This window comes from Bombus pyrosoma, linkage group LG14, assembly GCF_014825855.1.
Source record: "Bombus pyrosoma isolate SC7728 linkage group LG14, ASM1482585v1, whole genome shotgun sequence".
NCBI lineage: Eukaryota > Metazoa > Arthropoda > Insecta > Hymenoptera > Apidae > Bombus > Bombus pyrosoma.
The window spans coordinates 3,005,284-3,031,267 of record NC_057783.1 but is presented as its reverse complement, the minus strand read 5'-3'; the positions used below and the strand labels follow the sequence as shown (position 1 = coordinate 3,031,267).

The 25,984-nt window shown below is 37.8% G+C and overlaps 2 protein-coding genes across 16 annotated transcripts in view; one reads left to right on the top strand and one right to left on the bottom strand.

The window, feature by feature from the left end:
* LOC122574574 (cuticlin-3) overlaps positions 1–18,222 on the top strand; it is a 69,073-nt gene extending 50,851 nt beyond the window's left edge. For both annotated transcript variants that reach the window (XM_043742293.1, XM_043742291.1), the window contains exons 5-9: positions 12,046–12,213; positions 12,472–12,677; positions 13,733–13,895; positions 14,073–14,258; positions 14,605–18,222. In XM_043742293.1, the coding sequence (XP_043598228.1) occupies positions 12,046–12,213; positions 12,472–12,677; positions 13,733–13,895; positions 14,073–14,258; positions 14,605–14,808 (927 nt within the window). In that variant the 3' untranslated portion in view covers positions 14,809–18,222. The remainder of the gene's footprint in view (positions 1–12,045; positions 12,214–12,471; positions 12,678–13,732; positions 13,896–14,072; positions 14,259–14,604) is intronic.
* Positions 18,223–20,470: 2,248 nt separating this feature from the next.
* Positions 20,471–25,984, bottom strand: part of LOC122574738 (R3H domain-containing protein 1-like) — a 29,594-nt gene continuing 24,080 nt past the window's right edge. For all 14 annotated transcript variants that reach the window (XM_043742693.1, XM_043742682.1, XM_043742694.1 and 11 more), the window contains one exon: positions 20,471–25,404. In XM_043742693.1, the coding sequence (XP_043598628.1) occupies positions 25,355–25,404 (50 nt within the window). In that variant the 3' untranslated portion in view covers positions 20,471–25,354. The remainder of the gene's footprint in view (positions 25,405–25,984) is intronic.

The window sequence follows — 25,984 nt, the reverse complement described above, 5'->3', positions numbered from 1 at the left end:
TTATGTATCTTCGTACGTCTTTATGTATTTTACATATGTGTCGGGTTAACGTTGGAATTTTGGGCGTTCGACGAATCTTCACTCGAATTGACCATCGTGGTTATGTATTCTAGCTGATCGTTATTGGTACCGAGGTGAGGATTACAAGAAGTTACAGGTAATGACGGCAATCGGACAAAGGAGATGTCGATGACAATGAATTTAGGCTCGATACGAATCCACGGCCACGGGAAGACGAATCCGATGTGATACATGGATCCTGGTGTGACTCAACATACAAGTCGTACTTCTTTCAATAACTAGCTAACTCCCAGTACAAATGGAACTGCCCTTATATAGTCCTCTCCCCACCTCTCGGGTCAATCTTTGTTTTTAAGGAGAGCTGCATAATTATTCCATACCTCTGTTATTACATGTGCCACCCGTGACCATGGCTACGTTCGGTATCTCATTATGTCACTTCGAGCCCAAGAACATCATCATAAATCTTGAGCACCCATAATCGGATTAGAACATTACAACTATTTCTTAGTTTTATTACCTATGTGTAGCTATAATAAAAGTCTGGCCTAGGGTATTGGGGGGCTTTTACCCAAACAATTCACAAGAAAGGCCCCGATGTTCTTTCATTTCCGACATATGTTTTACTGGTTTGGCAATTGAAGAAAGTGAATTAGTGTAGGTATTAACAAAATCCGCATTTCCTTAGCTCGAACGGCCTGCACTGACGTATTTGCCAACCCAAAAATTTCGTATTTTCATGAGCTTTGCCATATGCATGATAATAAATTGCTTCCTAAATAGATATTCCCTCTCGTCTAGCAAATGCTCGACGAGTATACTCGACGCATTACGACGAATCTTTACGCATCTCCGTATCTCTTTATGTATGTTACATACATTTTATTTTATTGGTTTGGCAAGTAACGCGTAAACCGCGTCAGAATTATTTATAGCAGCAGGTAACCATCATAAGGCGTATGTATATGTACGTTGTCCGTGATATTAGTTGTTGCTGGCTGTAGATGTCGCTGATGTGGGGGTACTGCTGTATTTTCTTCCTATTTAAGAATCGTGGAAGAAAAATCGGACTTCGGTCGCCGGGATTCGAACCCGGGTCCCGAACGTTCGTAACCTAAGGCGCTAACCACTGCACTGCCGTCGTCCGTTACTAGTTAATGTCGAGTGGCGGTATTTGTGTTGTCGAGTGCCGCCACACATCTGACAGAACTGCAACTGTAGTTCCATTGACTTGATAGATGGACGCATTCCCACATATCAACCCTCTCGATCAAACATTTTTTTCTATTCAGCTTCTATTCATCTTTCTTCAAGAAATTATTAACGCTAGAACAAATTCGAGACTTGGTACCAGTTTAAAAAGTTGAGAGATCTTTTGAGTGAGATGTATACAAACTCACGAAAGTATTCGAATATTTGTAGATACCTTTTCTGACACAAAATTTCATTAGAATGAATACATTGGTGCAGTTTGAGAAAGGTCCGAAAATGTACGCAGAAGTTAGAAGATATTTAGTGCAAATACATGTTTGACAGAGATTACAAAAGTGTTTGTCAAATATCAATTATATCGATGATGGCTGTTCATGAACATCATCGTTTTTTGTACTTTTCAATACGGAGTTTATCAATTTGAAAGGCAAAAGACGTTGATGAAAGAGTGAAAGACAAGGCGTTTAATGATCACTACACGTCACTAACGATAAATCTTCTCAAATCGAAGAAGATGATGGGTTTCCTCGCAAAAGAAATATAAAAAAGAGGATACAAGACACTTAGCGATTAATCGAGAAAAAGACGTAGTTACTCAAGCAATAAATCAAAGATCACGATCGGAGGATGTTGTCTGATTCGAATGATCAAAAATCAGCATAGTCCAAGGAAGCTAGCAAAGAGAGAAGAGTGAACAGGAAATGTTCGTGAGCGTTGAACGAACACAGTCAAGGGAATCCAGTCAGCTGGAGAGCAACGAAGATCGTGTTTACAAGGATTACAGTTCGTAGCGCGTGGCGTAAGACGCGGTGGAGTCGTAGACGCCGGTGCAGCTGCAGCTGCAGTCGCAGCCTGAACTGACCGGACGTCGAACCCGAGAAATGCTCCAGCCTGCTAGATATATCGTAATAAGTAGACAAAGTAGCCCACGGGCAGGGCGAATCCCACAGAGGATGCGCTACTCGACCATTTGCATACGTCCGCAGATGAATCTCCAGATAATTCCCATTTTATCGATCTATCCTGGCCACTTGCGATTGCTTTCCCAACACCGGAGAGGGCGCTTGAAAAAGGAACACTCGATTGTTATCAAGATGAAAGTGGTATGATTAATGCGCGTTTGATACGTGTTATGAGATGTATCGACATAAATATTTTAAGGAAGAATTATTTAAAAAAGATTTAAGTATTTGTAACTTGACGTCTTTCAGTTTTCAAGCAAATAGATAACAAGTGTCCTGATACATCCGAGCAGATTTTTGGTATGGTTACCACATGATTACATCTTTTGAGTGTATTATAGATGTATAGGTGTAATATTTTTTAATCCAGAACATTATTTATTGAAATATTTCTAAAAAATTCGCAGGCAGGAAGAAACTACAAACAAGTAGTACTAGTACTATGAAGGAAATATTTAAAAACTCGTTTCCGTATAGTACAATGTGGAAATACTTCCTAAAACTATCATTCATTGCCATTAGGAAATCACTATCGTACATAGCTTAACATTTCTCTACTGTAATATGTATTCAGTAACAATTACTCTCCGTCGACAAGCACTTCGATGTGCTTAGTTAAGAATTTGTACAAAAATATTTCGCTTTTATCTGTCGAATCAAGCACAACCTTCGCGGGTTAAAATTCGCGTGCATCAGTCACACCCACGTGCATTCCAAGGATACTGAACAGCTTCCTGGTGGCTAATCGAACGAACGAGCCACGGAAATAACAACTTCTCGTGGATGTTACGTAAATTCCGGCTAATAAGAATCTCCCGTGGGTTAGGGACGGAATTAATATCCGCCGTTGTGGGTGAATATAAATCTCTGACAAGAATCACGCTCCGGTGTTTACGTGTGCATGCTCGCGTGCATTCTCCTGGCATGCAATCTCGCCGTGTTGCTGCTGACTTTACGCGAAGCTCTTGACACCCTCGAAAAAGCGCATATCCCCATTCACAAGTAAGCAGACAACACTTGCAGAAAATGAAATTCACACGAATGATCATCAGGAACGATTAAAACGATTAATTCAAGAATTATTATCCCATTTGAAATTTTTGGCTATGTAAAACTTATATATTTAATGTTACAGTAATCTCATGAATTATGTAAAACCAAAGTTTTCACATTCGCCACGTCTATCGATGACTCGTTTCTACCAAACTCGATATTAATTTATATTATTAGAATTCTCTTATTACATTGATAGTTTTCGAAATGATTCTGTAAATGAAATTCAGGTACAGATTCAAATTTTAACTGCAGTTTTCCACCTAATGTAGTGCAAACTTCTTTTAATAAAATTTCGATCACAATACTACGAACTCATTGTTCTTTTTCAATCTTTGCAAGCAATTTCCACCATCTTTTATCATATGCTTTTAATCGTCGTTTTGTATGAATCCGACATTTCGATCGGTCCAACCTCTTCTCCGATAATTTAAGAATACTTATTACCTTTTTCTTACGAGCATGTTCCAATATTTATAAAGCAGCCGCTTTACTCGGCGAGTTCGTTTAATCCCAGCGAAAGAAATTTGCCAACTTGGCAGAGAATCAAATGGATAACGGAAACCGCGGAAGAACATTCGTGTTTTATACGCGTCATTAATATGCATCGGTTGCAACACAGTACAGCGCATAGATTAAAGGGGAAAAGGCCAATTGTTAATCTTCAAACCGCCACTGGCTTCTTACATAAATTTTATCTTTTTTACTGTAATCTTCACGACCATGAATACTTGCAACCTTCCTCTTTGTATTTTCTCTCGGTACGGCACCTATCAACCTGGCTGCTATAAAATTATTCTAATTGCAGGTATAGTACGCGATAAATATTGCTAGGGAGGTATTGAAACTACCGCAGGTGAGAAAGTCATAGGAACGTTAATAGTAATAATTAAGAGGCGGTGGTGATGAATCAGCTGATAGTTCGTTTGCATAAAACCCCTGGCTACTGGCGGCCCTTTCGTGCCAGGGGCCAAGAGGTATACGCATCCTGAACCTCTCGGTGTAATAAACATGCTATGCCTTCCCATAGCTCCGATAACGAATTTTCTTATCGGGATTGTACCAACCATGACGGACAAGATAATGATGATAATCCTCGGTTACAACGTTTCACGTGATCAAAAATTCCTTGCGTTATACTTCTTTCAAATTATATAGTGAAACCTGTTATTAGCCACAAAGCCTGAGAAGATCGAAACCTTTTAAAAATTTTAAAGTTTCCTGGACGAATAGCCTCGAGACTGACGAGGGAGTTTATCCAGACTCGAAATTAGTTTGAAAAAAAAATAGAAGGTTGGAAGAAAGTAGCGTTCTATCTTCTAATAGCTGGGACGAATGTCATTTGTTTGAAAAATTTCATAGTAGCCGAAAGATGACTGAAAATCCGCCGTAAAAGAAGAATAAAAGAATTGAAAAACGTTGAGTTATTTTATTATACTTGTGATAGACAGTGTCTTAAAATTATAATAATAATTAGTATCAGTGTATGGGTATATCAGCCTATCACAAAGATTGATATTACGATAATTTAACATCTGAGCAACTTCCCGTACGAGAAACGTGTTCGTTGCTGCGAATTTAAAATACCAAACAGCATTTTATCGAGCCTGCATATGAATGAACTAAATCATACTGATTCCGTGATTTCTTAAAGGATAATAACCCAGGAAGCAATCTGAGAATATCAGATATGCGTGTCTTCGAAACACCTCCGCGGTTTCACACGCAAAACGTCTTTTAGCATGCTCGGTTTCAGATTCTCGCGTTGGGTGGTCGATCACGCGGAAATAGACGTTTAATGATTCGCTTAAACTTTGACTTCGTGCAGCTAACAACAATTCCATTAATCTTTCTCCCCGATCGTCACGTTTTCTATGGAAATTATCATTTAAAATTCCAATCGAGATAGAATTGGATTTCTAAATGCAAATAATTCAATCGAAAAATTCGTTTCTCGATTGTTTCTTTCCAAATGGGATGATCTTCGTCGTATAGTCTCTGACCATCGAATTAGAACCAAAAATCTTCGACATATGTGCATTGTAGATGATATAAAACATTTTGAAATTTCAATAGTACTATAATGAGCTCGACTCCTATGGCTATGTTGGTAAAATGTGAAACCAATCTGAAAGTATTATTTTTTATATATTTTATATACTTTTATTTTCTTTATATCGTTGTTCTGTATGTTATTAAAAAATATTCAGATACTTTCATGAGTCAATACGTGATCGCTTATAAATGTATCTATCTAGCAATAATTTGGGCAGTCAGGAACAATTTATTAATATATGTCACAGTTAGGAAAGCGAAATTCTGTAAGTGGTTATGCTACTCGAATGAAAGTAGCAGCATCCTTTCTCGCGTTATCCTTAACTAAAACACAATTTCCCAAGTGTCCGTCAGGGCAAATTGTAGGGAACTTATGGAGTTACATGAAGAAAAGGGATTGTAGTTGAGTGAACAGAAAGATCATCGAGGAAATCGATGCAATATCCGATAGATACACGTGACTGTGCAAGAAGGGAATGCCGTGGATGCCTTGCGGTCTGATAACTTCTCATCCAGCATCGCGACGATGGAACTCAACTCTTGTCATTCCTGTTGCCTCGTCACTTGGCCGAGGCCTTGTCTCGCGATAAACCAACGGTATACTAGGAGGATAGTTTTGAAGAATTTTTGAACCGTTAGAGCACGTAACGAGAGAACAATGCTTCATCTTCTATGCTAGAAGCGGAACGATGTATGATCGGTGCAACGGTACTTTATAATAAATTCCGACTTTGGGTCGATCCATGCGTTTGGATTCACGATACCACGGCTCTGCGTGTTTTACGATGGTCAAAGTGGGTGTTGCCAGCAAAGAAGACAGATCTAACTAGGCTTCCTGTTGCCGTAAAATAGTTAACTTCCGATGTTACCCGAAGTACGGAAAATCTAGACGAGGAGTTCTTATCCATAACGCGAATTTCCCTGAAGCGAAGAAATCTCGTAGCGGTTTCGAACGAAGCTTCCCATGAATAGCAGAATTCCTCTTGAACCTGTTTGTCATTCATCAAAGTATTGAATATTCTCGAGATTCAACAAGCCAATAGTTGAAATTTCTCGAATAATAAAATTAACAAATTATTCCCAGCTTTTCGATGAGTAGCAAAATTTCAATCATTCCATTTACAACCTGTCACCTATCAAAAATACCGAATGTCTTCGAGATTCAGCAATATGTAAAACGATGCGAAAATGAGGGCAAATCTAATCTCATTTCCTATTACCATGAAATAGTTGCCATTGGAGTCCATAAAACGTGGAAGAAATAACCATATTATAGTTGAAGTTTCTCTAAGATGATAATGAATTCTCTGACCCTTCCACGAGTAGCAAAATTCCTTTCAACCTGTCGCCAATCAAAGTATCGGATATCGTGGAGATTGCGGAATAAGTAAAACGATGCCGAAATAATAGCACGAGACTAGTGCAAAATAATCTCTGACCCCGACTATTAGCATCAATTCTCGTGTACAGCACACGTTACACGTCCATCATGGGTGTTTGTGCAAAGGCATCGGCAGTCCGTGACCACGTTCGTTCCAAAGATCCTCTCGGCTTCTCCTTTGTTTCGTTCCTTTTGCTTTTCGTTTTCATCCATCTGCAGCCCTCCAGTATCCTTCTTCCGTCCCTATCTTCGCGGTATAAAGGCATGCACACGCAAGCAGACCCTTCTCTTCTCGCTCGTACGTGCTCGTGTATAAACGTGCGATTCCTCTAGCCTGGCAGGAGACTCGTTCGTGTAGGTGGGCTCCTCACATCGGCGACCTCGAAAACTTCAACATCCTCCTCCAGGATGTTCGCCAACCGCCTGAAACGAATTATGAGGAGACTAAAGGCCACACCGAGTCATATATGTTAGGTTCTTTCGACAGACTTCTTTCGTCGGCCACTAATTGATGGCTCTTCCGTGATCCTTTCGCGAGAGAATGCCCGTATTCTACTCTTAACTCTTCACGCTTTACGTCCAGAGTAAATATTATCCTTGTACCTGCATCTGTTTGACTATTCACGAAAGAATCGGTAATTTCTTACGCACATAGAACAAAATAGGGTTATTTGAATCAGAAGAATATTTGAGTCGAGCTAAGTAATTTGCCCGAGTTAAGTAATACGCTAAATTCGATTACGAACAATTTTTAAGCGATCCGCATATGAAAACAGACTATTTGACTCGTTGTCAGTGATGTGATATACAGTGAAATAATAATATATCGTGTACTTGCGTCAATAACTCGATGACCATTGCTTTTTCTATGAGAATATAAATTCGTACTCTTCGAGAGCGCGTGTATATTACTTCATTTCTGCGGGCTATTTTGTTGCTTATTTTATCCGCTTCGTCACAGGATTATTCGAATGATTTTCTCCTTTTGATATCTTCCTTTGATGGATCTTCATTGATGCATGAATTATTATGGAATATTTTCTCATTCTTTCGTTATTCCGTTAAAGATTAATCTCATAATATCTCATAGTATCTCGTAATATATGACAAGTTTTATTATTCAAACTTCGAGACTGAATTTTAAGATTCAAGGATTTTTTGAATAGCCTTCAGGCAAGGATAACTATAAAAGAAATTTATGAAGGAAGAAATCTTCGATAAAACTACTAATAGAGACGAAGATCAATAGCGGTAAGCAGTTACGTAACGAGGATCGGGATTAATTGAAGATCGTTATGAGCTCATTCACGCAATAAGCACGTAGATGTAACTACTCGACTATAGATACGTTGCATAAGCATTGACCTTCGATAATAAGCCTCACAATTTATGATAATAGGGATCTAAGCTTACATGGTGTTACACCATTGAACGACTGCATTGATCTTCAAAATTTTCCGCTGTATATGTATATATAATAAATATAAAAGGTATATATCCTTCCATAGTTATAATCGACATTATACTTGCCAAGAACCAACGAACTGAGACTTCGAAGAGTCTATTTACATCTAAGAAACCGCATCTACAAGCCGTAAAAAAAGAAACACAGGCGAAGAACACTGAATTAAAGGTAACCGAGCATCAGGAATTTCCCATGCAGATAATACGAACAGAAGATCGCGGTCGAGGTGAATCATAGAAAAATGTACGTGAGGGAATACGAAATCGTAAAAATGCATCGCGTTCACCAGGGTGGTCTCCACCAGGAGAAGAAATACAATACTAAAAAACGATCTATCCGAGTCTTTTTACTTTCATCCGACTGAGTTAGATCCAGCTAAGGATCGTGTGACAACACACGGTGAGGCTGGCTTTAGGGTGTGGTGTACATGAATACCGCGAAGAAATCATGGTCATGACTGTAAATAGAGTACACGAAGGGGTCCAGGATCGGTTCTGTTCTGGCCATAAATGCGATACCCCTTCGTTGCTAGGTAGGTGTGAAACGTAAAGTCAGCGATCTGACGAGGCTCGGGCCGATGCACTGCAGATTGCGAGTATCCTTGCTGAGGTCGGACGCCGAGCTTCGTCGAAGGTCGTTGCCTGCTCGATATACACGGTGTACCTTGAGAATTTTCGCCCAGCCTCCGCACCGTACACGTTCGCCTCTCTCCGTGGCACAGAAAGTGCTCAACTTCGCGGGGAAAGGCGGATATGGCAGTCCAAGTGTGTTTTTTGATGTCGTTGAAAGGATTCGTGCATATCAAGCCTTTGTTGCTTCGGTTTTCAGCGTAAAACCTAAGTTAGATGATTTGGCAACTGGTCTTTGAAAGAATTTCCGTATTTTCTGTTTCTGCCACTCTATGTTGAGTTCCATGCGAGTTAGAGGATCCAGAAATTGATCTCTGAAAGGATTCTTGTGTTTTATGTTTCGATCGCTTTGCTTTCTGGTTCAAAGTAGGTTGGATGATTTGGAACTGATCTTTAGGAATCTTTGAAAATATTCGTTTGGATGTGATGTGAAAGAATTAGCGTATTTTTTTGTTTCTGATACTGTATCTTCGAGATCTGCATTAATGGATCTAGAAATCGATCTTTGAAAGGAATCTTGTGTTCCCTGTTTCTTTCGCTTTGTTTCTGCGTTCGAGGCAAGGGAAATGATCTAGAAACTGATCTTGAGGAATGTTGGAAAGGAATGCTTCCTGATGATTCCATCATTAACTTATCGTATAAAATAAATACACGATATTCGTATACAATTACACCACTAAATACTCATTTCCCTTTCAATAAATAGAAAGTATTCTTCCATTATTAAAATCCATTAACATTTTAATCGACTGCTTTAGGAATCCGAGATAACTTCTTCGATTACCAATTCAGGTTTATGGAAACTGGCACATTTTATAAAATATAGTCCAGATGTTATCATAGATATTCGTTACCTATGATTATGAGAATTAATTGGATCCCTCGATTAAGTTTAATGCTCTCCACAAGATACGATCATCCTCTTTTTTTTTCAAGTAACTTAATCCGTTCTGTTGTCGTGATATCCATGCATTTTTATTACACTTTGTTAACGGTTTAATAATCCAGCAGCAAGGAGAAGATAGGACGAGGAGAGGACAATTAATTCAAGGTGTGTTAATACGTTAATGACGATAATGATACCGCGTCGACAACGACAATCACGACTCCGAGTTGCTTGGAAGATCCTGTCAAGGTCGTGGTTCTTGATTTACAATGCGGCTCGGAAGCACGAGGTATCTCCTCGGCGGTGTAAACCACAATATACGTCATTCTTCCAGAATATTTTCTTCCACGATCAAATCTTCGTAATAACCTCGTAATAAATTCTCCTTGTTAATGTTCCAAGATGAGTTTGAAAAGCAACGAGACTGGTGAAGTAAAAATATTTCATAAATATTTTATATGTACAGCGGAGCACGAAAGTATTTAGACACTTGGCACAGAAAATTTTTGTGAATATGTTATGTCTATTATGCAAAAGATTTTAACATTTCACTAACTCTGGAATGAAACATCATCGTGATTCTATCGATCAGGTTTGAAACCAATCCAAACAAGCATATGCAATTTACGAAACAAAATCGACTGGTATCTTGCAATTTTTATATATATTTGCAGACTTGTTTAAAATTGCACCAATATAATCATAACAGTCGAATCTTATAACAATGCTGATGAAATTTCAAAATATATATATAACACACATAATATGATCATGAAGGGTAGCTGCGAGTGTTCAAATCCTTTCGTAAGGCTGTGTAGGCTGTTCCTTTTATTCCAGACCTTTCCTTTATCCTTTATAATCCGTCACTACTAGTAGCCATTTAATTTTCCACGTCGATTAACTCCTTTTGGCGCATTCATGCATGCTGGCTGCCGGATCATTACCATTAATGCAAACGATAATCGCCGCTAATGAGAGTAATTCGCAATCAAAGCTTCCTGCTACAACGACGGACAATAAGTGTAATCAAACGACCATGATGATCGTTCTTCGAGAACAGGGACAATTATCTGTGGGCGTTGTAGCTGCGATTACATGTTTGCTTAGCGGCCTCCTGTAGCCCAAGGATCAAACAAAAGAGGAACGAAGGAGTCTGAAGTTTAAAAAATTCACTTAGAAATAATCCCATCCTTTATGGATCGATACGATGTCAGAAACTGGCAACTTCGCCAATGGAGACTTACGCCCATATTCCGGCCAAAAGTCTGTGTAAAATTTAAAGAAAGCGATGGAAACAATCGATAAAATGGTTTAACTTTTTCCAATTTTGAAACTAATATCATAACTGCCCTAACAAGACCCTTCCTACCGTAAGAAACGCTCGAGCACTTTCGTCAGCGAGTGTGAATCTTCAAATATGCTTCAGCGAGAGCCTTTGAATGAAACGTGAATCAACCGAGAGAGTATCGAGAAAACTAATAAATAATCAATTTCACTTGGTCGGCGGTGCACGAAAGGGAAACGAGCTGGCCTGGCAAAGCAAAGTGGACGTGGCCGAGGGAAGAAATGACGGAGCCGCTCCTTTCTCGGCGGTATAAACGAACGAGACGAAGGAATCAGCGAAGAGAGAAGGCGAGGAACGAGAATGGTCCGGTTTTTGCTAGCAGGGTGCAAGGACAGACGGATTGCTCACAGGACTGAAAGTCGTGGGGAACGTGATCAGCGTCACCGAAACGCTCGTAAACGAGAGAATTGCAACAGCCGGCACCGAAACCCGCCTATACGCACCGCGTTTTTGCCATGCTTGTTTGAACAACTAACCAGACGATCGTAGTATAATGGTACGGCGTAGAAACGGGGACACAGATAAACATCGCTATAATGTTACTTGAATTATTTCATGTGTTTGTTGCCATAGAGGAGGCGCTTTGGTTCAAAGTGGTTTTGGCAAGTAGTTTAAGCTAGGATCAAAAATGGGTCAAGTCAGTTTGAAAGATTAGAGAACGTTGAAATTTACCAATGATAAATAGATCGTAAATGGTTTTACGTATTTGTTGATTGAAAAATTTGGAGATGCAAGAGTGCATATAGAATACGTATAATAAGCAGAAACGTATAAAATATATGAAATTTCTAATTAGGTTTCCTTTTTTTAATAATATTCAAAAATTTGGAACAATATTTGATTTGGAGTGGTTGGACAGTGATCTTGGAAAGTAATTAAGGCTAGGAGCAGAGGTAGAGTAAGCTAGTTTGATGAGAAAAATTGTACTCTTGGTAAAATCAAAGACTATCAAATTTGGAATAATACTCTATCGTTTAAGGATGATGGTATTTATAAACCTGAATAATAACAAAAAATTGTCGAAACTTTGTTATAGGACGACGGTGGTATCGAGTACTTCAACACTATAGTGGTGCAGCCGCACCTGAAGTTGATCACGAACCAGGGCAGAGGTTTTCACGTGAGATGCCGATACCAAACACGAGACAAAGTAGTAACGAACGATCAAACCCACGTGGCCATGCTGCAGTCTCTACCGCTTCAGGTAACGATGCCATTTTCCTTTGAAATCCTACGATCAATGAGACGTGTTCATTCAATTATTGCTACAAGCCCTAAACCCGAGTTACATCAACGTCAAACATGATTACGGCATTCAGGATGAGCCTATTTTCTAATTTAGCGAAAGACGAGTCAGGAGAAGCTTTTTCTCTTCACTCAGCAAAAAAGTATCGAGCAATCGTGAAAGATCGGGAAACGTTCCGCAGATGAATAATAAATTGCGTTTTACGTCTCTCGACAGGCAACAGCTCCTATGCCAGGATGCACGATGAAGATCTTCAACGGAGATCCAACGAGGCATCAAGTGGCGGAAAACGTGAAGATCGGGGACCCTTTGACCTTGGTCATTAGCATCGACAAACAGGAAATGTTCGGGCTGAAGATCTCCGACTGCTTGGTGCGCGACGGCTTAGGATGGGGAGAGCAGAGACTCATAAACGACGAGGGGTAATTTTGTCTTGCATATCTTTGGGAAACGCAAATGATAAATATAATATTTAAGAGTATACGATATACGTATGTTTCGATGATTCGAAATGTATAAGGTTTACAAGAGATGCCTTTTTTAAAGAACTAACGTTCTGACGAATTACAACAACGTGGAACAATTATATATAATTTAGGTACATAGGTTCTTGTGTGAGATGGTTAAATCGCATGGGTTTCATCCTTCAGATGTTTAATTCATCAGAAAGATCGAATGTATAGATTCTTATGAGTATGCACTTCAGTCTTCAATAACTGTGGTCTTTTGTTATAAAATGACGAACTAAATCAACTTCCTTTGGATGCTGAACATTGAAAAGAAACGGTGACTAATATATCTTTGCCCAACGATTCACATTTACCCGTCGATGAATCAAACCAAACAAAAATTCTCTCTTCCATTTTACTTCGTTTTTCATATTTATTCCGTCCGCGGAGACGTTTAATAATAGACAGGTTAGCGGACGTAAGAATAATTCTTCGACCGGTACAAATAAATTGTTCGCGTCAGAGCGTCGTATGAATTATTCAAGGGTCGGAATTCAGGGTATAAAGCGGGCCGGTTCACTGACTTCTTTTCATAAGCAAATCAGCTGATCCAACCAACAGGTTACACGCACACTTTCCCTCTTGATTTGTTCGTGCAATTGCAGAATATTCCTAGTATTCGCCTTCTATTTTCTTATTGATCGATCTCGAAAGAACAGCCTCTGCGAAGATTATATAAGGAGAGAAAAGTATATGTTAGAAATTTCTGATAGCAAATTATTCATATAATTTCAAAGTTCTGATGCAAGACCTGTTTTTCTGAGGTTTATTACCAGAAAACACTTTTCGATTTGATTCGTTCTTCTCGGCACAATGTTCCCTCCTTTTTAAGACTTTGAATGTTCCCAGTTTAAACAATCAAATCCGCGATACTTGACAGACTAAGTATATATAATTATCAATTATTGTAATTAAAAGTATTTTCAGATATATCACATCTATATGCAAAAACTGTGTTGCTATTACAGTTGCCCAGTCGACGGTGAGATCATGGGACAATTCACGTATAACGAAGATAAGACGGAGGCAAGGGTGAACTTCCAGGCGCATAAATTCCCCTACACAGCCAGTGTCTACTATCAATGCAACGTCAGACTATGTGTAAAACACGGTGGAGGATGCAGCAACACGGTAATCAAAATTCTACCTTTCTTCTTCACAGAAATTCTCTTCCTCGTAGTTGTTGAAAGATCGCTTAGAAAGATTGGGAAGAACTATGTAACTGTAACAAGTTGGGTAGAAAGAAGATCCTACGAAGAATCATTTGGAGAAAATCCAAAAGAAATCATCGATATTCCACTGTTGCAGCCACCGGCGTGTAATTTGATATCCAGACGACGCAGGGACACTGCCGACGACAATACAGTGAAAGGTGTCGAAGGCCTGGACGGAGGAACGCCAGCTACCATCGAAGTTTATAGCGGACTATACGTGAACGAAGCCTCGGACGTTGGCTCCAAGTCAGACTTCACCGACGACGTCTTCAGAGAAAGGGTTAGTCGCATTGATATTCCTGTCCGTTGCCATTTCCTGGTAAAATTCAGAAACATACGTAACTTCGTAGCTTTCGTTCGTAAGACATGCGAGACGAAAAACCATATAAATTATCAAGGAAAACACAGTGAAGCGATTTTTAATACATTAGACAGAATATTCAGAGGAGTCTGCTAAAAAATTGAAATCAAAACGCGATAGATTCAATGATACATTCAGTGTAGTAGTACAAATGTTAGTTTGTAGAAAATTTACAATAAGTTTTCGAATATTTGATTTCGAATCAAAGAAGACAAAAGTTTATCCATTTTCTGATCCCGAGGAACTCGGCTTGTACCATTTGCAGACTATCGACGATCCCGACAACATCTGCATATCGCAGAGGAGCTTCGCCATCGGCATCGCGATCGCGGGTCTGATCCTCATGCTGGTGGTAGTCGCGGCCATTCTAGCACTGCTGGCCAAGAGACGACACAAGAGCATCTCGACGACGGGTTCGTCCATCTACAGCGGACCTTACACGAACACTGCATATAGTCACAGCAGCTAAGTTCATCCTAACCTCGATATCTTCGAACAAACGAGGTGATTCGAATGAAAGAATGAAAAACTTTAGCTATATGGTAGTGAAGCGAGCGGCCAATCGATACTAATGTCGAGATGGAAATTTTTCCAATTATATCGGTTCTACGTCAGCCTCGGTGCATCGAGGTGTAGAGAATTTAGATGGATTAAACGAGATTTTGCTCAACTGCCGATGCTATTGTTGCTTCTTTGAAGAAATAGCTCAGAACCCTATAGGTCCGAACACGTGGTCGAAAGTGCTCGATAAAGAGAGGATGCACCACCTTAAAAATGTCTAAAGATAGGTTAACTCCAAGAATCTTTTTTTGGATAATTACGATACGAAATGAAAACTGCAGATTTTTTCCTGATAATTTCCATTCTAACTTCGTTTGTGAATTTCGGAAAGGAATTTAGAAACTGCCTAAAACCTTCAAAAGAAGTACGATAAGATTCGATTTGTTTAAACTGCTAAGGCGGTGTACCTCCTGAATCAAGAAATTCCTGTGTATTTTATTCAGATACGTTTCTTGCCATCCGTTTGATAACTCGTCCCAATAACTGCCCTTTCGAAATTTCCCCAGTTGTAAAATTGTTCATAAGATGCACGTGTTAGAACCTGAGCAGTTTTAGAGAAATCCTAGCCTAGCCAGAGACAACTTGAGACGAATCGACACGAAATCCTTAGGATTAACTTTAATATATACGTTATATTATTATTATTTTTATTATTATATTATATTATATTATATTATATTATATTATATTATATTATATACATATTGTATACTAGTCCGGTATACGCTGTCCTAGCTAACCTAGCAGCCGCACTAAAAACAGAAGGCGCACCATATGAATATTCTCTCTGTCTCCATTATCTTGGCAATTTAACTTAATCATCAGCGCAGAACGACTCACTCTAGCGTTTAAGGTGAAGTCGCCAGAGATACTTCTTAAGCGAATCAAACGCCCCAGTGATTTTTAACTACCGTCCTTCTTTTCCTCCCATCCCGATTTCCTAGCCAAGTATTGCATATTTCTTATCCGCATCTATGACAATTCTTTCTCAATATTTATAGTCACGGTCTTTTTATTCCTTCTTCTTTTTTTCTAAATTTTGTGGCAAAGGGATAATCCCTGGCTCCTGAAACTCGGTCACTTAAATTTCCAAATTCTAAGTTTGTTCTATCAGTTACCAATAGACTGTGGATTTTTATGCAAATTTATCTTTCGCTAAAGAAATAAAAGCCAAGGAGGAAATTTTTATTTGCTAAATATTATGGATTAAGTGTTATTACTTTCATGTAAAACGTGTCAAATCTAGGAGTAATCCATTTATCTTGCTTCTTTATAAATACAATTAGAACTTCGTTTATATGGTCTTATCAAGTATGGACAAATAGTTCACCCATTTTTGCACCTTCAAGCTCTTCATAAATGCATAAAGATCCACACTCTAGTTACCAGTTTGCTTCCCTTACAGAATCTTCGACTATGATCTTAATGAATATAATTTGCTCGTGACAAGCAATAAACAAATCACGAGCACTTAACCAGCTGCTGGCTAATCGATTACAGACAAGTTTCTGTGCATTCGAACGAATCGAGGCTGCTTCGAACGGGCAACTCGGTAAACTTGTATGGGATGCATCGGTTATTACGTGCTTCCGACTATGCGCTACGGTGTTTCGTGAGATTAAGTCCCGTTGCCGCGAGAACGAGGAGAAAAGAATCACGCTACATCGTCCTGTACACACCAAAGATTAAAAAGGTGTTAGAAGAAGGAGATACGCTATCGTTCATAAGTATCCGGATACTTTTGTCGATTCGTAGTAACAATATAAGAATTGCAACAAATTGCACAAATTGGCTAATAGCAAAGCAATAATTAGAGACGGCACTAGGAATTATTACAATATTTTTTAATTTTCATTTGCGATATTTAAGATTATTTGTATACTATCGATATTGGAGTATTAATTGTTCCAATATTTGGTAAACTTCTTTCACAGGTATCGAATCGTACGTGAATTACTCTGATTAAATAATATGATGTTTATTAATTATGCAAAGAAAATATGCAGAGCTAAGGCTATTTGGAAAAACATTTCATGCGTATCACTGCCTAATATAAAATTTATTTATCGTAATTTTATAATGAATCTTGTCGAATACAGGTAAATGTCCAGATACTTTTGAATAGTAGCGTATAAACCAGTGGAACGTCTCCTCGTGTCCATGGCCACGGGACATTCGCATGAGTGTGGCAATAAACGAGTGCATAATCCATTATAACGCTTAAACGTAAACTAGTTTCCATTGAATCGAGGTGCTGCTCCGATAACGATACCCTCTTTTACGGGATACTTCCGACTGTTACCTAGACGATAAATAAGGATAAAATATCTGTTAACGAATGACGTAATTTACGTTCAAATCGGAAGTACCCTGTATAATTGCTTCGTCGTTTCTTCGATTCTTTTACGACCAAAAGCTAATTGATGGACAAGCGTATCTCGTAGTAGAGAATCTAGTGACTTTTTGTGGAAGAAAAAGAATCGAAAAAGAAGTGAGGGTATCGCCGTTTTATTAGTCGCGTGGAGCGTTCTTTTCTTCTTAGTTTTTAATTTGTGAGGAAAAAAAAGAGTTACGCGGTCGCGTAAATGGGTCCAGCGTGGTGGTGGGTACAGATCGTAAAATTTACATTTAAAGAGAACAGAGGGAAAGAAAAGAAAGAATGGACACGCAAACGTAACACTCGTAACCTATAAGCTATACGCAAGAAATTAAGAAAACGAAAAAAAGTATAAAAATGTTGATTCGGTTTACATGGAACCGCTTGTTCCGACGATTGTCTCTGTACACCTACGATCGCTCATAAACTTCAGTTTGGTCAGGAACATCGTACAGTAAGAATTTTTATCGTAAAATTATGTTAAACGATGGAAAGTGAAAATTTACGATGAAATATCGATGAAATATCCAACAAAAATTCGTCCAAAAATACTGTGAGCTATCTAAGCTGTATAAAATCTAGGAGATACGACGTTCTTACTCGTAAGATATTTAACTTTTATAAAAAAAATAATTAAAAGTTCTTTGTCGCGATGTTTTACAAATGTGTAACAAAGTGCAATAATTTCGAGCGATCGGTAGTGTTAAAGAACGTCGTGGATCGAAAGCACTCGACGAATGGTATAACAAACGAGCGTTATTGTTTCGTCGTATTCGTGGCATTGGTTCATAGCGACATTGGGGATAAAAACTGCCTGTATAGAGTTCTTTTTGTAAGGATACGCGATTCTTCACTAGGTCCTGCAATGTTTCTCTGGACCCTTGTCCAAAACTTACAACGAACTTGTGTAAATAACGAAAACGTAATAAATCTTGTAACCATAAACTAACGTAGTTAATTAATACCACGGGGAAACATTCTGATTTCACTAATGAAATTTATCCTGTCGGTCTTTTGGCGACTCGTCATAACGAAAATCACAACATTAGTCATAGGTGGAAGTAAAATTTAATTTTACCATGAAATCATGAACGATATACAGGGGATGATACCTTGCAATTGCAAAACGAATACCCTAACACAGACTTAAATGTAGAATTTAATATATTGTAAACTAAACCTCAAGAGATATAACGATAACTTCTTCAATTCTTAAACATAATACTTCACTGAAACAATGACGAGATAAAAATCTATACTTGAAAATGAAAAAGAAATGACTCTAAAAGCCAGAAGGGCCATCAAAGTATCCACCCAATACAATCCCCGGAAACAAACCGTGAGTGGAATATTCATTCTATTCCGAAAACCTTAATTTACTATATGTAATTATCATCATATTTGCAATATTAACTAACTCACTATTCACTAATTCATTATATGAAGAAAAAGCTAGTTCAAATATTATACTATACTAGTACAAACTGCAATATTATAAAGTTAATGAAACGTTAATAATTTTTAATCTAATCTTAAATGAAAGAAAAATTTTAAAGGACACAAGAAAACTAATATGAAATTCTGGAAATTCATAATCAAAATTGTAAAAGAAAATCGCGATATCGTAATTCGCAACTCTAAAGCAGACGCGATTATCATTTTATCGCAACTCTAATTCAAACCGTAATCATTCTCTCGCGACACTAATAAGAAAAACCGACATATACATCGGCCAAAAAAAGAAAAAAAAGAACTACTACTACTACTACTACAAATATTAAAAGCGAGCATAGTGACAAAGTAGTAACGAGAGTGACTTTCCATGCTCTGGATGATCCAGAGGATGAAGAGCTATTAGTAGTTGCCCTCTTGAACGGCAGTTTGCCGGGCCTCTTCGGCTCATAGCCTCTTCTTTCTTTGGGCGCAATGCCCGCTGAAACTTAAATCTAGGCTCAAGTTTTTCTAATCGCAAAATAAAAAATAACTTATAAAGGTAAAATAAAAAGATAAATTGCGGATGCTATTCCCAGTGCACATGACGACCAACAATCATGGCGACCGTTGCCAGTTCGCATGTGCAAGCTCGAGCAATAAACGTTCGTTTCGGAACCCACTCGCGACCACGACCGCGATATTCGAAAAATCGATAGGCAAGGCTCAAGACAAATGGTATGCTCCATTCGTGATGCCAGCTTCACCGTCAACTTTTCAAATCAAATTTCCTGAAACAGGTTGGACACGCGAAAACGCGCCTACCCGACGAAAGACTGTCAACCTTCCCGGCCTAACCTACTTATGGTTAACACTCATACTAGAAAATATGCTACCTATTCTACCCGGAAACCTCTATTTAAAACTAAAAAAATGGTAAAACAAGCACACCAACACATTCACTCCACAGTTCTCACACATAACCCGGGCGCAAAGGCCTACACTAGAGAGACGTCCCGGGACGCCTCCGACACCCGAGTTTGGCATACAACTTTCACATTCTAAAGTACGTACCATTTTCCTGAAATCGACTGATACAAATCCAGATTCTCACCATTTTGAAGCAATAACACGTCGTTGTATATTAAATTTTTGACGAGCTCTGCAGTTGCTTCCACCTTCCAATATGACACCGCGCGAAATGGTGTAATTTCAAATTTTAGTTCACATAGCTACCACAGGACGCAGATAACTCAGCTACGTATCATGTTCTATTAGTACCCCGATACTTCTTTTTCTCTAAATTTATTTTTGTACAAAATTTTATAGTTCATTAAAAAATTGTTTGAAATATACATACCATTAGGAACAATTACTTGTGACGATAATATTAATTGACTTGTTGAAAAACAGCATATGACGCTTATTCAATCCTTACTGCCGTAACCTTAACAAAAATATTAAATTTCATTCACCTGATGTAATATTTTATTCAAACTTTTATAAAACTGTTTCGATTACGAGAAACTGAATAAAGACTTCAGGGAACTCAAATATAATCTACTTGAAGAAATTTATTGCTGAAAATAATGAAAAGTATACCAAAAACGATCTCGAGAAGCTACTTACTGGTAGTCGTCAAAAACCATTGAAAGAAGTCAAATTTATTTAATAAAATGATAAAATTTTTTTGTATGACTTAACAGATAACGGAAATAAAACGAATATTAAATGACAGGAATGATTAAAAAATCTCGCAAAGTATCAAACGAGAGTGTCTTCTTTTTTATTGAATTATATATAATTCGTTTTTGGAAAATATGATATATATATGTATATAATATAACAAGAAATATAATTAGACTGACATGAGTTCTATCAAATTGTCCGGCTCTCTATGATGTTGCGCATCTTTGGGTTGGTAGTATAGCTCTTTTGTTTCCATCATACGATTCCTAATTTCATTCACCTTCTCGGTCACCTTCGTGATGCATATGCATACGAATTCTTCGATTCGTCGTAGGTTTTCTTTTGTTATTCCTTTTTTCTTCCCACACGCACTCAATCATCTTTTCCCTATGTAACTCTTTGAGGATCAGCCTATGTATATATTCTACATATGCTTTCACACATACATTTCTTTAAAATTATATACAAAATATGGAAACTCTTCTTCCATAAAATTAATGCAAATCATAGAATTTTCCATACAAAAAAAAAAAAAGACCAAACATTTCAATGAAAGTTTACTCTCTCTGAGACTCAAAGAGTTAACATGATCTTGACACAGTGTTTAGCCCAATGTTATCAGTGAATACATTTGAATCATCTTCTTATTTCTTAATACATAAATATTAACATTCAACCTTTTCACAGGACAAGAAACGATTTGAAGATATCCTGCACAGAAATCTCAGTCCAAATGAAAACTCTAAATTATAATATTAAGCATAAAGGCACAGCCATCGTTTACTCTTGTTCCACGTGATATGTCGAACGTAAAAGAAACTATCAGGTGTGATCTAGAAAGAATGTAAATACACAAGTGTAGCTCGTCTGAAGTTTGTCCTCTTTGCATTTATCTTCGCAGTCAAGATCAATCGACATTTCAGATGTATTCACCATGGGACATAGCATTCCAGACTCACTAATCATGAAAAACGATCTTGCAAGATAATGATTTTTCTTTTTTGAGGTGAGACGTTGAGTTCACGCCAACTAGCATCTAAAAAGATCGGCAACGAACGAATCGTCGTCTGCTCTTTGTTCTGCGTCCCGCACAGTGTTCGATGAAGGAAATGATAAAGAACGATAAAAGAAAATCAAGTTAAAGGGTCGCCGATCTTCGATCTAACGCGCTATTTGCGGATGCCGTGCACAAGAAGCGGCAGGATGAAGTTGCCAGAACTTCTTTGCGAGATTACAAACTGAAAATCTAACTTGTGTGGCGTTTTAGCCGTGAAATTAATCAACTAATTTACTCTTCTCTTCTCAAAAATATAAAGTTCCTATCGCTTCTCGTGGAGCACGGATAACAATTGAAAGAGTTCGATTACACTCCTCACATGGCGGAAAAGCTTCAGCCGCGTGCCGGTATTTTATTGGGATCAGCTAATCGTGGCGCAGAAATTAATCAATTTTCAGGCACCCGGTTACACTTAAAGGCTAATGAGTCTTCGACGTGGCGACGCAATCAACGGAAGGTGATCAGGAAGATGCGAGGATCTCCAAACGAAAAAGCTTCAAAAAGCTTTCATATGCTCATTCTTTCGTACTCATTCTCATTTTCAATTTGTTTGTTTTTTGTTTCATATTCTCTTCACCCTTCATCGTTCATCCTCTCCCACTCTCTCACACACGAATTCTTCATTTTATTCTTTTTCTTAATTCTCTCGCTATCGTCAATCTCCTTTTTTTATGTTGCATACAAAAATAGTAGGAAACGAACGTGAGGTTACAATGACTTTATCACCCGTTCTCTTCGTCGATCGTACATAGTTTTTAATATCCCTTGAGCCCATCATTCGATAAACGAATGATTTCGTCGATTCTCTCGTTCCTTCTTCGTCCCTCTGTTTTTTCCCTCTTGCATTTCTACAATAGCCCAGGCGAACTTACGAAATCACTTGTGAACAGTGCTCGATACACCTGCCGATCACATCTCTAGACTCTCAACTCTTTCTTCCACAACGTATAACACATATGTATATTAAATAAAGCAATTTATTATAAAATAAGAACGCACCGAAAGAAAACGTTCCTGCAGAACGTATTAAGCGCAACGAATCACGAGCGTGGTGCAACAGCAGATGCATCGAGTATTCTGAGAAAAGCGCATGCGAGCGAAATGAAAAATAAATAAATGTGACTATGCAATTACAATCATGACTTTGGTTCAGCTGCTCCGGTTGCACGACGTAAGCGCGACTGCCTGCAAATAACGCTCGACCATAAATTATATTATTATACACATTATGCATTTCTTTTCCTTTAATCGTATTCTCGCATCGATTGTTCTCGTAATTGATTATAAAAATATCATAAAATTACGTAGACTGAATAACATTTGAAAATAATGAATTCCAATGTGACGAATAAAATGGTGAACGTCACTTGCAAGCGGTTTCTTTCGATAATCGATATTATAATCCTGTTTCACATTTTTCCTTTCCTTCTTTTGTTAATTATGTTTTAGAGAGATTCGTGAACTGTTTTTCTTTTTTTTTTGTTGTTTTTTGTTATAGGTACAATTATCTTCATTAATCACTACGACGACTTTAGGTACGGTTAAACACTACTTTGTTGTGCGCCCATCTCTTTATAATTGAAACATTTGAATAGTTTTAATCCGTCTAATATTTATTCTGCTCAGGTCTCTCTCGTTTCCACTCTCACTTTCTCCCTCTTTTTTACCTTTTTTTTTCTTTCGGTTCTTTTTAAATCTAGAGATCTTTAGATAAATTTATCACGCTTTCTTATGAAGAAAGTAGTGCCTCTCTTTCGCGTCGCTTGGCATAGGGTAGATAAAAGGTCGCGGTGCGCGCATTTTTTTCAATTAAATCTCATAAAAAGATAGGCACACCCTTCACCTACGTCCTGAAGTACAATCACCGTAAGCGAAGCTTCTGGATGGATTCCACTTGGTATTTCTCGTGCGGAGCAACGTACACGCCTTACTAAAAACTTAATAGAAATGATAATTGGAATATTGAACTTAGATTTAGTATTGTTATTGATAGTAGATCGATTAACTAAAAATGAATGTTAATTGCGATATGAAGATCGTCTACGTTGTTCCGCAGATGAATTTTTTTCACAGACGGAGACATTATTAATTACGACGATCACGCGTCACCATCACCGCTGCCAAACTAATTACATATTACTTCTTCATAGAATCGGGCGTGAAAAGTATATCTAATTACGTAGTTCGGATATCTATAGGATTCAGAAGCGTGCTGTGAAGCTTGGAAGACGAATCATAGTTACTGTGTGGAGCGTCTGTCGCGTTTTCATGTTCATTCCCCTCGTGAGGAAACCTTACAAAATAATACAGAATTGTCGTTAAACGTGCGCGTTTCGTATCGGCTAAAACTTTACATCAATTCCCTATTTACGGACGATCAACGGAAAAAGAGAAAGAATGGACTTTCTTTTAAAGATGTATGTGAGATAGGTTCTCTTTCGTGACACTAAGCTGTGATGGTTTCGCGCTACTTAACTACTTGTGTCGAACTAGGTATATAGATCCATGTACTGAATACGTTTACATTTTCTCCTCGAGCGATACATTAACTTGTACTAAAGTAATCGTCAGAGATCAGAAGCGTTAGCGGATCTTAGAATGCAAGATATCAGGGAGACGATTATTATGCCAGAGGGAACCTTTCGAATATAAATCGCGTTTATCTCCCTGATGAAACATCTCGTTTACGCAATACTTATGTACAATAAATCACGTTGCAAGTATCATTAAATATTCGATGAAATTATGGTTACTCTCGTCTTCGAATGAAAAGAATTGAAAGCTTTCTTGGAAGAATTCACAACTCCATAAAAGGCCGATAACGTGAAAAATCTTTTCGATATAAAATTGAGGTAGCAAATAATTTCATTCCTATCCGCGAGTCACAACTGGCAGCAATATTTTTGTTCTGTTCTGTTCTGTTCTTCCTACTTCTTTCTCCTTTTTTTTTACTTTTTCCTTTTTGTCTTTTTTTTTTTTTTTAGATTAACGCAACTCTTTGGTGGCAGTACACAGAAGAATCAATGAGCAATGATCATTCCTGAAAGAACCTAGAGCCGGTCCAGAGATTCTGGCTGGACAGCGTTTGCGGTTGCTACTGTAAACGTACTCAGTAACGTGTATTATATAATACTCGTACATTAGTTTTATCGTTATTTATAATGAGGATTTCCTAGCCGGTCGAGACTGATCCGTAGACCGGACCAGGCAATCCATGCGTATATATCTGTGTTCATTTTAAAAGTACCTTCTCTTAAAAGTAAATCTCACATTCATATAGTATCTGTAAAACCGCGATTAAAATATCTCCAGATATAATATAATATACTGTATATATAATATATAATAATTGTAATAGTTAAAATTCTGTTCAGTAACTCTGTTCGGTGTGTACCACTGGGTCTATCGTGCCCTACGCCAAAAAACAACGCACAGATTATCCTTCCTTCATGTACTCAATACATTTTCCTCTGCTTCATTTCTCTCCTTTGAATATTCTGATAATTCAGATTTTTATTATATGATCGGTATGAACGAATTTCAATGTGTCTTCCTTTTCCTTCTTCTTTATTTTATGTTAGTTTCATCGGTCACCGCATTTTATCAAAAGAGATGTATAACATTTTCATTTTTATCTTAGGGGTGATTTTCAATCTTGTTTGTTCCTTTTTCGATTTTTGTAATACGTGAATTTTTATATTCTAGTAGTGTGTGCATTTTATATTTCTTTTCTCTTAGATATTTAATTAAAAGTATTGTTAATATTAATAATAAGAATCATGTATGCATAGCGGTAAACCACGAGCTGCTTATTCGGTTCTTCTCAATTAGCCTGTAACGATATAATTGTCTTTTTCTTTACGTTCAGCACTGATCCTCTTCCAAAATTGGCCCGTGTACTTAATATTGTACCAGTTGGTTTCGGCGGGTGATTGTCACCTTCACGGTCCCTGAAATTAAAAGATTATTTCTGAGAGCAGCGCAGGCTTCCATTATCGATTCTCGTGATACAATGCCAGTGAATTGTTGTTGTGCAAATCAGGATTGCGTTAAACGAGTGTCGTTAATATATCATATACATATACATATATCAGCCGATCTAAAGCATACTTCCACGTATAGAGAAAATAGAAATCGCACGATGAGTTGCAAACGTATCGTATAACTGTAGCTAATATAAAACAAATATAAAGAAGAAATTTTAAAAACATGTCGCTTCTGAATCAAAAATTTACCACGATATGTTTGTTTAAATCTATGTATATAGTCCGAGAGTGATTTAAGACAAAAGAAGTGAAACAAAACTTAGAAACTTGTTGTGCAACAAACGCAATATGTTTGCGTAAATAGATGAGCAAAAAGTAAATATTCCTACAGAAACCTGTGCGCGTGAGTGTGTAAGCGTACAGTGCTACAGTCATATATGCTCTGAAAATTGATGCTTCCTATTTTTTTCAACCTTGAAAAAGGTTCATATGTAATGCAATAATCTTCAGTGACTTGCGCGTCAACAGGATACACTAAAATAGG